General features: G+C 45.7%; 2 protein-coding genes across 3 annotated transcripts in view; one reads left to right on the forward strand and one right to left on the reverse strand.

Annotated features, from left to right (window-relative positions):
- klf1 (Kruppel like factor 1 (erythroid)) overlaps positions 1 to 12,500 on the reverse strand; it is a 165,735-nt gene that overhangs the window by 81 nt on the left and 153,154 nt on the right. The window contains exons 2-4 of one of the 2 annotated variants that reach the window (XM_083693531.1): positions 2,493 to 2,769; positions 1,205 to 2,072; positions 1 to 931 (exon numbers count right to left, since the gene is read on the reverse strand). The exon at positions 1 to 931 is cut by the window's left edge and continues 81 nt beyond it. In XM_083693531.1, coding sequence (XP_083549657.1) covers positions 756 to 931; positions 1,205 to 2,072; positions 2,493 to 2,555 — 1,107 coding nt within the window. In that variant the 5' untranslated portion in view covers positions 2,556 to 2,769 and the 3' untranslated portion in view covers positions 1 to 755. Of the gene's footprint in view, positions 932 to 1,204; positions 2,073 to 2,492; positions 2,790 to 12,500 lie in introns of those variants that run through there. The other variant, XM_083693532.1, reaches the window with a different exon arrangement.
- LOC310821544 (uncharacterized protein) overlaps positions 10,145 to 12,500 on the forward strand; it is a gene marked incomplete at both ends in the record, with an annotated part of 4,888 nt that continues 2,532 nt past the window's right edge. The window contains 2 exons of the mRNA XM_083693631.1: positions 10,145 to 10,150; positions 11,493 to 11,760. Of these exons, the coding sequence (XP_083549757.1) occupies positions 10,145 to 10,150; positions 11,493 to 11,760 (274 nt within the window). The remainder of the gene's footprint in view (positions 10,151 to 11,492; positions 11,761 to 12,500) is intronic.

Consider the following 12,500-nt stretch of genomic DNA (forward strand, 5'->3'; position numbering starts at 1 on the left):
TATATAAAAGTATGAAAACATATATTATATTTGAAAAGCCTTGCAAATAAATATAAAAGGTAATAATTCAGTTATAAAATGTAGCCTGTCTTACAAATGCTATGAATGACCTGTTCTTACCTTATTCTGTGTAGTTCAGTTGAAGTCATTTGTAACTTGAATAGTTTTTACACCCGTGAATTTCCCTCCATATAAAAAGCAAATAAAGCAGACTCTAATCTTTGCAAATAAGGCACACTCTAATCTTTGACTGTAAAACAAATTAACTTTGACCTATGGACAGGCATCACCACCTACATAAATTAGCAGATAATTTACAGATAACATTAAAATCCATAAATATAGTTTCCAAATGTAAGAAATAAAATGACCCATATTTGGATTCGGAAGTTCCTTCTATGATATTACAGCGAGAGTGACACCTTCCTTTGACACTTGGTACCTTGACCTTTGACCTTGAGTGACATAATGGGCACCGATGTTAACCTATATTCCACACTGCAGTCCATCTGAGGCTTCTCTTAGTGTTGACTCTGTAGCTGTAGATGCTAGCTGCCCTTCATGTGTGTACAGTGCATATGCCTCTGTCTGTGTGTGGTCACAACACCTTCTCCATGATAACTCTGGTCTTCTTTGTACATACTGACAGTGTATGTGTGTGTGTGTGTGTGTGTGTGTGTGTGTGTGTGTCTGCGTGTGTGTGTATAACCTCAGAGGGCCCCAGGAATCCAAACCTCCCGCTCCTCTCCTGTAACTCAGGTGTGTCTCTTCATGTGCAGGGCCAGGTGGTCGGAGCGGGAGAAGGCTCTCTTACACAGCAGACACTCGTAGGGCTTCTGGCCCGTGTGTTTACGATAGTGACGCGTCAGCTCGTCTGAACGGGCAAACTTCCAGCCACAGCCCTCCCAGGTACAGTGGTAAGGCTTCTCTCCTGAGAGACAGAGAGCACAAAGGAACACGTTAAAAAGATATCAACTGCTCAACCAGTTGGCATGATATGACATGAGAAGCCCACTGGCAAGTGATGCCCACTAGCCAAGTGATGCACATTGAATTTGATCATATTAGTTGACTGTATGTTGTCCCCTGTTAATAAGACATAAGACAGGTATTATCCTGAATCCACGAGTTGCCCCTGATCAAGTTATGCTTGTTATCCTCATATAAATAACATCCCCATAACCACCCAATAACATGTCCTTACCAGTGTGAGTGCGGAGGTGTGCTTTGAGGTGGGAGCTCTTGGTGTAGGTCTTACTACAGCTGGGGTATTCACAGCTGTGAATGGCCGCCCTTTTCTTCACCGTCGTCTTACGACTGCGCTTCCCCTCCGGGCCAGCAGGGGGCGCCGACGAGCCAGCCAGGTAGGGCTGTGAGTGGAGGAAGTGACCCGAGGCTTCGTTATGGAGGTAGCCGCTCTGGTTGCGGTACAGACTGTGGTGGGCGTAGTTTGGGATGAAGCCGTATTGTCTGGGGTCCGCGCTAACAGCAGGGGCTTGGAGAAACCTGGCTTCCGGGTAGGTCACCATCGAGGTGTGTTGGGGAGGGTAGTGTCCAAAGTCCCATGATGTTACCTTACTTAGGCCCACATTGGCTCTGTCGTTGTGTCTCTCCAGGGTGCTTCCGGGGGGGAAACTAAATTGATCCACATTGAGCTGAGCGGGGAATGACCTTCCGGGTTGGTCATCATTATAACCCTGGTTGTAGAGTTCTGGCAGGGATGATCCAACAGTTTCTACAGGGGAGAGCAGCTCAACCATGCTACTGCTTCCTATCTGAAGCCTGTCTGGTCCTGCTTGGTCCTTGAACACCCCTCCTTCGTGGTACAGTCCGCTTTGATCTTCCGGCTGTGGAAGCCGTTGTGCGTTGTAGTCCAGAGAGAGGTTGAGTTCAGGTGATGTGCTGCCCCAGTCAGACAGCAATAACTCCATGTCCCATGAGGCTTCACTTTCAACATCCAGGTGTTCTTCTTTTATTGGGTGAGGAATCAGCTGTTGGTCAGTGTTGTTGCCAGGTAACGGCCTCTTGCTTAGAGAGTCCAGACTGAGAGCGCCATCCTCAAACTTCCACACCTGGGTGGTGTAGGGAATCATAATCACAAAAACAAATTGCAAATATTAAGTGAAATCTATCAATGAACACAAACTTCAAGTAAAATGTGAAAATGTTAGAGGCCTATCTAACTACCCCCCTCAGACAAATTAATTTATTGTAGCAAGCTCCGTATTTTGAACAGATCCATGAACTACAAAAATAAAAACCTTTTGATCAAAGTTTTGAAGCTGGAATGATGCAACTGTGCTTAGGACACCCCCTCTCTGCAAGTCAATAGTCATATTCAGGTGAATAGACATTCATAGCCAACATAATTTCACACACGTTTCTCTGCTACAGACCCAACAACTACCTCAGAGGAAAGTCAAGTGAAAAAAAAAAATGTCATTCTTGCTGTCCGTGTTGACAGAAAACACACAAAACGAGTGAGTACGTACCTTCATATTGTCAAAGTTTGAAAATGAGCTGAATGAAGGAAGCACAGCCTGTGTCACTGCCATCCGGATCGTACAGAACTTGGAGTTGAGTGACTGTTACGGTGGCAATTGTGAGGTTTGTAGTTTTTAGTTTTAAATGACCATCTCACAGTGGTGGTTTAGGTTTCATACAGTTGGTCATCACAATTACAGTGCGCTTGCCGCCTATCCCCCAGATTTGACAGGTACTTTTCTGCAGTTGTCGTCCCTCCATAATCTCCCCTTTCACCATCCCCCCCTTCTTGCTCACTCCCCCGTCTTTCTCTCTTACTTTTGAACTTTTCTTCAAACCCCTCTGTTCATGTACTTTTTGACCGTTGGGGGTGGAGCATAAATGTGTGTGTGTGCGTGTGTGTGCGTGTGTGTGTGTGTGTGTGTGTGTGTGTGTGTGTGTGTGTGTGTGTGTGTGTGTGTGTGTGTGTGTGTGTGTCTGTGTGTGTGTGTGTGTGTGTGTGTGCAAATGTAATACACCCACACCCGCACACATGACAGAGCATTCTTAATTAGAAGTTGTTTACATATGAACGAGGTCCATACCAACATACTGGTCTATCTATTCAGCTCTCTCCACCCCCACTTCTACAACTACTACAACTAATACTACTACTACACACCAGACACACACACACACACACACACCAGACACACACACACACACACACACACACACACCAGACACACACACACACACACACACACACACACACACACACACACACACACACACCAGACACACACACACACACACACACACACACCAGACACACACACACACACACACACACACACACACCAGACACACACACACACACACACACCAGACACAGACACACACACACACACACACACACACACACACACACACCAGACACACACACACACACACACACACACACACACACACCTCTGTCTTTGACAGGACGTGCGGTTCTGAGAAGACCTATGCGTGGAAGGTGATTATGTGTAGGCTTGTGTTTATCAGCGTGTGCTGAGTCTAGTGAGACCCCCTGTGTCACAGTAGATAAAGGTGTCCTGGCTGCTGCCTGGTCCTGATGACTGCCCTGCCGCAGATAAAGACTCTCTCCTCACACTGGCCTTGGGGCGACACAGAAACACCACTGGAAACAAGCCTGTCTTCTCAAGAAGTCGTGCTAAAGGTTGTTATTAAAGTAACCATAAACTAACCCTAACCCTAACCCTAACCCTAACCCTAACCCTATCATCAAAAATAAATTGTATTATTGTTGTATCTTGGGACTTTCACCACGTCATCTAATTCAATACAGTACAGTTTAGTGAATTCTATGACAGTGCATTTCACTGTATACAATTGGTGTGTAATAGGAAAATACTACATATTTACTGGTGTGTTACACATCACAGTAGTTTTGTGATGTAGAGGAGGTAAGTAGTCTATGAAAATACTCAAGAACACAATTATAATATGCAATTTTTTTATTTAAGCAATAAGGCAAAAGAGGCCTTGCTTTATAGTGAATAAAAATTATTTGGGGGTGGTGTTAATGTATTTGTGTATGTATATGTGTGTGTGTGTGTGGGGGGGGGGGGGTGCTGAATGGGTGTTGAGGGTGAGGAAGTGGGGGGTGCGTAAAGTATTTGGGTGTGTGTAAAGGGGGGCTGGATGGTGTGTGTGTGTGTGTGTGTGTGTGTATGTGTATGTGTGTGTGTGTTCATGTATTTGGGTGTGTGTAAAGGGGGGCTGGATGGTGTGTGTGTGTGTATGTCTGTGTGCGTGTGCATGTGTGTATGTGTGTGTGTGTGTGGGGGGTCTTAATCGTCCTTTGGGAGCCTGCAGGAGCAGGTCAACAGCTTCCACACACCCCGGCAGAACCAACGGACACCCTTCTTCTTCTTTTCCTTCTTACCGGCTTTGTCTCCATCCTCTGAAAAATATCGCCAAGTTGTTGAGTATTGTGGTTTAAGTTATATTAAAAATATGTTTTTTTTTTTTAGGGCATTTCAGCTTTCTTGGGATGGAGACAGTAGAGATTGACAGGAAGGATGGGAGAGAGAGAGGAGGGATGACATGCAAGACGTGTCGAGGGTCGGAATCAAACCAGGAAGCTGGCGATCATGTGGTATGCACATTAGTGTGCTACGCCACTAAGCGCCCCGTGGTTTAAGTTATATTAATTTGACTGTACATGCTTAGAGGGCTTTGGCATTGGAAAAGTGATTAAACAATGTGATTAAATGTGATTAAACAATCTCTAAGAATAAATTATATTTTTGCCTCATACAATAAAACATTGTGTCAATAATACAACAACTCACCAGTGGACTGCTCAGGAACGAGCAGGTCGATGGTGGTCACTGGCAGGTCAATGGTGGTCACTGGCAGGTCGATGGTGGTCACTGGCAGGTCGATGGTGGTCACTGGCAGGTCAATGGTGGTCACTGGCAGGTCGATGATGGTCACTGGCAGGTCGATGGTGGTCACTGGCAGGTCAATGGTGGTCACTGGCAGGTCGATGGTGGTCACTGGCAGGTCGATGGTGGTCACTGGCATATCACTGGTTGTCATTGGCAGGTTGATGGTGGTCACTGGCAGGTCGATGGTGGTCACTGGCAGGTCGATGGTGGTCACTGGCATATCACTGGTTGTCATTGGCAGGTTGATGGTGGTCACAGGCAGGTCAATGGTGGTCACTGGCAGGTCGATGGTGGTCACTGGCAGGTTGATGGTGGTCACTGGCAGGTCAATGGTGGTGACAGGCAGGTCAATGATGGTCACTGGCAGGTCGATGGTGGTCACTGGCATATCACTGGTTGTCATTGGCAGGTTGATGGTGGTCACAGGCAGGTCAATGGTGGTCACTGGCAGGTCGATGGTGGTCACTGGCAGGTCGATGGTGGTCACTGGCAGGTCAATGGTGGTGACAGGCAGGTCAATGGTGGTCACTGGCAGGTCGATGGTGGTCACTGGCAGGTCGATGGTGGTCACAGGCATATCAATGGTGGTCACTGGCAGGTCGATGGTGGTCACTGGCATATCACTATTTGTCACTGGCAGGTCGATGGTGGTGACAGGCAGGTCAATGGTGGTGACAGGCAGGTCAATGGTGGTGACAGGCAGGTCAATGGTGGTGACAGGCAGGTCAATGGTGGTCACTGGCAGGTCGATGGTGGTCACTGGCAGGTCAATGGTGGTCACTGGCATATCAATGGTGGTCACTGGCAGGTCGATGGTGGTCACTGGCAGGTCGATGGTGGTCACTGGCATATCACTGGTTGTCATTGGCAGTTCGATGGTGGTCACAGGCAGGTCAATGGTGGTCACTGGCAGATCGATGGTGGTCACTGGCAGGTCGATGGTGGTCACAGGCAGGTCAATGGTGGTCACTGGCAGGTCGATGGTCGTCACTGGCAGGTTGAAGATGGGCACAGGCAGGTTGATGGTGGACACAGGCATATCAATGGTGGTCAGTGGCAGGTTGATGGTGGGCACAGGCACATCAATGGTGGTCAGTGGCAGGGAGGTGTCCTCCTGAGTTGTTAAGGCAGCAGGTAGCTCCTCTGTGGGAAGTGTCTGAACAAGGTCAGTCTTCGGAAACAGTTCCAAAAACGCCTCACTGCTCCCACCCAGGGCGATGGTGTTCTGAAGCCCCTTGGGTGTCATGGTGTCATAGTCCACAAAGAGCTTTGTGGACATCCAGAGCTTTGGTTTCACTACCTTGTGCTCGAGGTGAAACGCCCTCTTGAAGATTCTTGTGTGTTTAACGCTGGGCCCGTACTGAAGGCACACAGCCATGGCCTGAGCTTTGGGCAGGGGCTCAGCGAAGAGCTCTGTCTCCATTTCCTCCTCCCGCTTACACTGGTCAGGGCTACCAGGCAGGCCTCCAATCCACTGCGCAGACTGGCTCATCCGCAGGATTTCATCGATGATGAGACACGGCACGGTCCCCATGACGACAGTGTCTCTGATAGAGGCGGACGGTCCGCAGGAGATCACCATCACTCTCTGGAGGCTGAGTAAAACCAGCTTCATGTTGCACCTTGGGGTGGGTAAGTTGGCATCGACCGCAACGCCAGGTATCTTGCGTAGTGCATGATGGATGATGACACTCATCCTGATGCAGAGGGTGACCAGTTCTTTGTTGGTCATCCTCCTATCGCCATCCTTCATATTTTGTCTCAGCAGCAGTTTGACGATCACGTCATCAAGGAGCAGACTGCTGACGGTGTGTTTGCAGGGTATTACGACCCTACCAAACATTTTCCCGGTGATCAAGGCCTCTGCCGCAGAGCCTATGAACTGCTCAGGAAGACGTTTGGCGATGGTAGATGCCACATAGTGAACCATGTATGTCTTTAAGCTGACATAGCTCACAGCTTTCTCCAGCACCGTCCTCGAGCCGGCCACCTGAATGAGCAGCTCGATGACTTCCATGGCCACCGTGGAGGCGTTGGTGAACTTGAGGAAGACGTTGGCCATGTCTTCGTCCTCCGTCACCTGGACCCATGGGAACGCCGCAAGAAGTGCCACAACGTCCCCGACCAGAGGGCTGACCTCCATGTCGATGTCCTTAGTAGCAAAGGCTTCATGGTTTGTGCGGACTAGGACCTGAATCAGGATCCTCTTAATGGTGGCGTCTAGCACCACAAGCTGCCTTGGGAACTTGGGGCGTGCCTTAGCCCTGTTCAGCTTCGCCTCGATTTCTTTCAAAGCAGCCTGGACAGTAGCCTGGGTCTGATCATGTGGGGCCAACTCAGAGCATCTCGCACCTGTCACCTTAGAGCGGATGGCGCGATTAATGTCCAGCGACACAGCTGTTGACACCGCCGAAAGCAACAGCTTGGGAACCACTCCGTACTGGCGGAGGTATGCCTCTGCAGTCCTCTCCAGGATCTCAGCGATGTCCTTGACAGCGCAGTCTTGGTCGGCCTTGTTGGCTGGTTTCAACAGGCTCTCAAAGACCTCTCTTGCCGCTTCACAGAGCTGTGCTTTAGTCAATGGCAGCGCCTCTCGCGCGGCCAAAGAAGCCACTTCTCTCATGGCGATATCGCACTCTGCCTGAGACACAGGGTGCTCCGCAGAGCCAGGTAGGCGGACACCAACAGCCATGATGTCGCGGGGGAAGTTAGACATGACAGGGAGGAGGATATCCCTGATGTTGCTCTCCACTTCTGGCCTGATCTTCTCCGTAAGCAGCTGCAGTTCCTCCGCAGTTAACTTCATATGAAAAGGATAAAAAATTTAAAAGAAAACACAGTAATATTGTTGTACATGTGCACTTATGCAGGAAGACTTTTGAAGCTAGCTCAAGAGACCTGAGGGATGTTGACATACCTGTCTGCTGGACTGAACGGAGAGGCAGCGTTCGATGTTGAGGCCGATGCAGAGCTCCTTCTCCAGCGCATGGAGTCTCTGACGCCTCTTTGCGTCCCAGGTCTATGCAAACACATTTATCATTCGGTTAGACTGGGTTTGATTTATTAGTAGTGGCCTTATGGCATCAAATGAGCGGATACTGTCATTTTTATTGTGGGGGTAAAAGGGAGGTGTCTGCCTTGAAACTGTACTGCTCAGTAAGCACTTTATGCCCAGTGGTCCTTACCAGTTCCACTAGAAAAAGCTTCCCTTTCTCTGTGCCCTCTGCCAATTGCTGACACCTTCATGTGAATAAAGAAATGGGATATGAGATATCTATCTACATCACCTAGATCTACCCATCTATCTATCTATTCTCTTTAGAATTGGATTAGAATATATTAAAATAGGAAATCATAAAATATAATGGAGTAGAGTAGCACAGCGTGGCATAGCAGAGGATAGAGTATAATACAATATAATGGAATGTCGTTAAAATGGAATAGGACAGAATAAAACATGTGAACAGAAGAGCTCAAACAGACATCATTATAATCAACTGACACTATCATTCGGAATTCAGTAAGACTATCAGGCACACACACCAAACACATTAGAACTTATTATAGACATGTATGATGCCTGATTATGTCTTTATCATAATTACATGTTATGACATCTGTCTATAATACCTTCTTTTTTTTTCAGCTGGTGGCAGTTATACATGCTTATAACAAGTTGTATAATGTGCTACTGTATGTATGAACACATTGTAACTATGCTGTTTTTACAGAATGTAAAATAATCTAAAATTGAGAATAAGAATAGAATAGAATAGAATAGAATAGAATAGAATAGAATGACAGCCATTATTTGGTCTACCTTTTGGAATATTCTATTATTTGATATTTGATTACCATGGTAATTACTATTATTGCACGTACAAAACATTGTGAAATAGAACACTCCGGAACACCATAGAGAACACTGAGAACACATGGCAATTACCATGGCGATTCATTACACATTCCAAATACACCAAATATGACCACCTGTTGATTTTAATGGGATGTCTCCTCTAACTAACCTCATTGTATGCATCTTGATACCATGCCCCCAATATTGGATGCACAAAACAATAATCCATGCATCTAAGGGGGTTTTATCCCCCATATAATTTCTATGGTGCCAAGTGCCAACAGACCCATAGTAGTGATTTAGCTTTTCACGTTGCCCCTTATAACTACTATACTATGTGTCATACAGTTTCTAATCAAGTATAGGAATAAACTAGAATAATAACTCACCTATTCAGGAAGACTTCTCTTGACCTGATCCACTCTTTCATGTCCCTCAGTGTGATGTGTTGTGGGATTTCCCCCTTCTCCTGAAGCCTCATGAATACCATCAAAAGCCTTTTCTGCAAGACAGACTCATCCATCAGTGCCAACGCCAATGAGAACAGGCCTACTATATAATATTAACAGGCCTATCATACAACATTGCTTTAAGAGAAATGTTTTTTCTTTCTTTACCTCTTCATGAAAAGGAGATCGCACCATGGAAGGAGAGTTCTCTCTTTTGGTGTTATCTTCCATATTTTTTTTCAAATGTCTCAACCAAAGGCCTTGAGAAGGAGAGTGTAGGAGAGAGTGTTTATAAAACCAGCACCATGACCACATTAAGGTAGGCCTATAGGAATAGGTCAAGCTGTCAAATGTACACAAAACAAATAAACAAACATATGGACATATAACAAAATAACACACAAATAATACCTACCTAGACCTAGCAATTGTTACTTGAAGATTTTGATCGTGGACATTATGTTATTATGTAGGTTTAGGTGGTCGTTAATACGAAGTGAAGTGAATTCTGGTAGGCACGTTGTCAACTTCGAAATGTATTGAATATTGAGGCATTGTGACGCAGTTCTTCACGCTTATCGTCATCAATAGACCTGTATCACATTATATATCATTATATGCTATCAGATACATCAGCACCATTATTTTTACGGAAATTATTACATCTAGTTCGATCCAATGTTACAGATGCACCCCTGGGACAACACTATGAAAACTCCCAGGACAACATTGGAATAATCTGATTGAATGTCAATATTGTGGAGCCTAATTAATGCCTCTCCTCTCTTCCTTCGACATTCCACTATAAATATATTTACTCCTGAGCCCGTGGGAGACTATACATCAATAATTACGTTTATCTACGTCTAATATTTCTTAAAACACATTTCCGGGCGATTGACATGGAACGAACGATGTGGGCAAACCGAACAGAGTTGGAAAAGTAGTACGGGATAGTAAATCAAAAGTATTTCAATCAAGACATGCTGCATTCATATGGGCCGCGGCCGAAACATATAACTTGAGATCCTTCGCGCTTTGAAGCACTTAGAGAAATATGATAGGCCTATACACACTTTTTAGTGCAGACATGGTAATGTCTACAAGTTACACTATTTCCCCCATCTGCCAGTAGTTGTCTACTATAAAGTGACAATGTTAAAAGGCCCATCAATCTCGTTGCTCAGGGCTTGCTTTTTGAATGAGCGAGATTCCGCTAGGGGTCCCTGTTGCTCTCTCTCTCTCTCTCTCTCTCTCTCTCTCTCTCTCTCTCTCTTTCTTTCTCTCTCTCTTTCTCTTTCTCTCTCTCTCTCTCTTTCTCTCTCTCTCTCTCTCTCTCTGTCTCTCTTTCTCTCTCTCTCTCTCTCTCTCTCTTTCTCTCTCTCTGTCTCTCTCAGCTTTATTCTCTCCATTCTATCTATTTGTAGAGGGGTAGGTGTCGTCAAACTCCCACTAATTCCGGTCAACTCTATTTCATCACCGGCAAACTAATAGGTACCTTAAAAGGAAGTATGTTTATATGTATGTAAACCCCCCATTCCTTCTGTGGTATGAGGAAGTCAATAACACACATACACACACACACACACACACACGCACACACACACGCACACACACACACACACACACCAGATCCTGTTTGCCTTTAGCAGATGTTTCCACCCATAAGCAAGACGACTTGCTGAGTGAAAGATGCCTGCTTGTGGACATGATCTCTCACTTTGGATTTTTGTTCTGCTGAGCTCTCTTCTACAACGTTGGGGTAAGAACTCTCTATGTCGTGTATCTATAAGTGGATTTACTAACACTAACTTTGTGGATGTCATCATGGTTTAAGAAAAAAACGTGCGGCACCAAGTTATTGGAATGCTATTTTCCATGTAAAGCATCAAATAAATATTTGAACAATAAAATGTCACTTACTCTGATGTGATCTTTATCATCTACTTTTAAAATGAAAATAGTCATAGTCGGGATCAGTAAAACCTGTTTTTTTAATTCTGTCGAATGTAATATAATATAATAATATATGCCATTTAGCTGACCAAAGTGACTTACATTGCAGTGAGTGCATACATTTCAGTATATATGGTCCCAGCAGGAATCAAACCCACAACCTAAGCATTGTTAGCGCCATGCTCTACCAGCTGAGCCACAGAGGACCAAAAGTCTGTCTGTACTAACCCACTCTTTCCTTCCCCAGATACCGTCACATCCTCAGAGACCCTCCCGCTCACCCCCCCGCCTCCCTCTCTCACCCAGGTGTCATCAGGGAGGGAGGGCTCGGTGGTCCTGGTCTGCCGGGCCCCGGGGGGCCACGGTGGGACCTTGTTCAGACTCTACAGGTCCCAAGAACTGGTGGCCAGTGTTCCACAGGACGACCAGGGGCCTCGAAAGAAGGAGAGGCAGGAGGCCCGGTTCACACTGACAGTGGAGGCTTCAGGCCTGACGGGGCTGTACTGCTGTATGTATATCAACCTCCACAGGATTTACAGCCCTTTCAGCCCATACCTGACTCTGGACCTGGGAGGTGAGTTCTGTACTGTTGTATCAGTGGCTGGGTGTAGCTGCATGGCACACAGCTGGGAAGAATAAGCTTGCTGTTACAGTACAGTACATTTACATTTACATTTATGGCATTTAGCAGACGCCTTTACCCAAAGCGACTTACAACAAATACATTTGTTTAAGTAAGTGAATCATCTATCCATCAGTCATCATAAGAAAAAGTAATCTATGCTAGGACCAGGGGCCATAGGCAGTCACAATGCTAGAAGAAGGAAGAATTACTTTTTTATTTTTTATTTTTTTTACAGGGGAGAGAGTAGTGGGGATGAAGAGGTCTTTAGGAGGGACAGTTAAGTAAATGCAATGCAGTGAATACAGTAGCAGGCATGGTAACACCAACTTGAGAGGGAAGGTATTTTACCTGGCCGATCGACTGTCCGCTCAGTATCTTTCAACACTGTACTCTGGACAATCCACTATTCTATTGTTATAATCTTCTACTATTGCACTATTATTTGTACACAGAATACACAGTATTTGGCTGCTATTTACTGTCTTTACTGACTGTTCTTTTTGCACTGTTTAAATAATTTTATTGAATGTTTTACTTTTAGTATGTCTTATCTGTTGTGCCTGGGCACTTTATCTGTCTCACCGTGGGAGAGTGAGAAACGTCCTCTCGATTCCTTTGTATGTCTTGACATGTGAAGAATTGACAATAAAGCCACTTTGACTTTGACTTTGGTGAGTTCTGCTGTACTG

This window comes from Argentina silus (assembly GCF_951799395.1).
Source record: "Argentina silus genome assembly, chromosome: 22".
NCBI classification, from domain to species: Eukaryota; Metazoa; Chordata; class Actinopteri; order Argentiniformes; family Argentinidae; genus Argentina; species Argentina silus.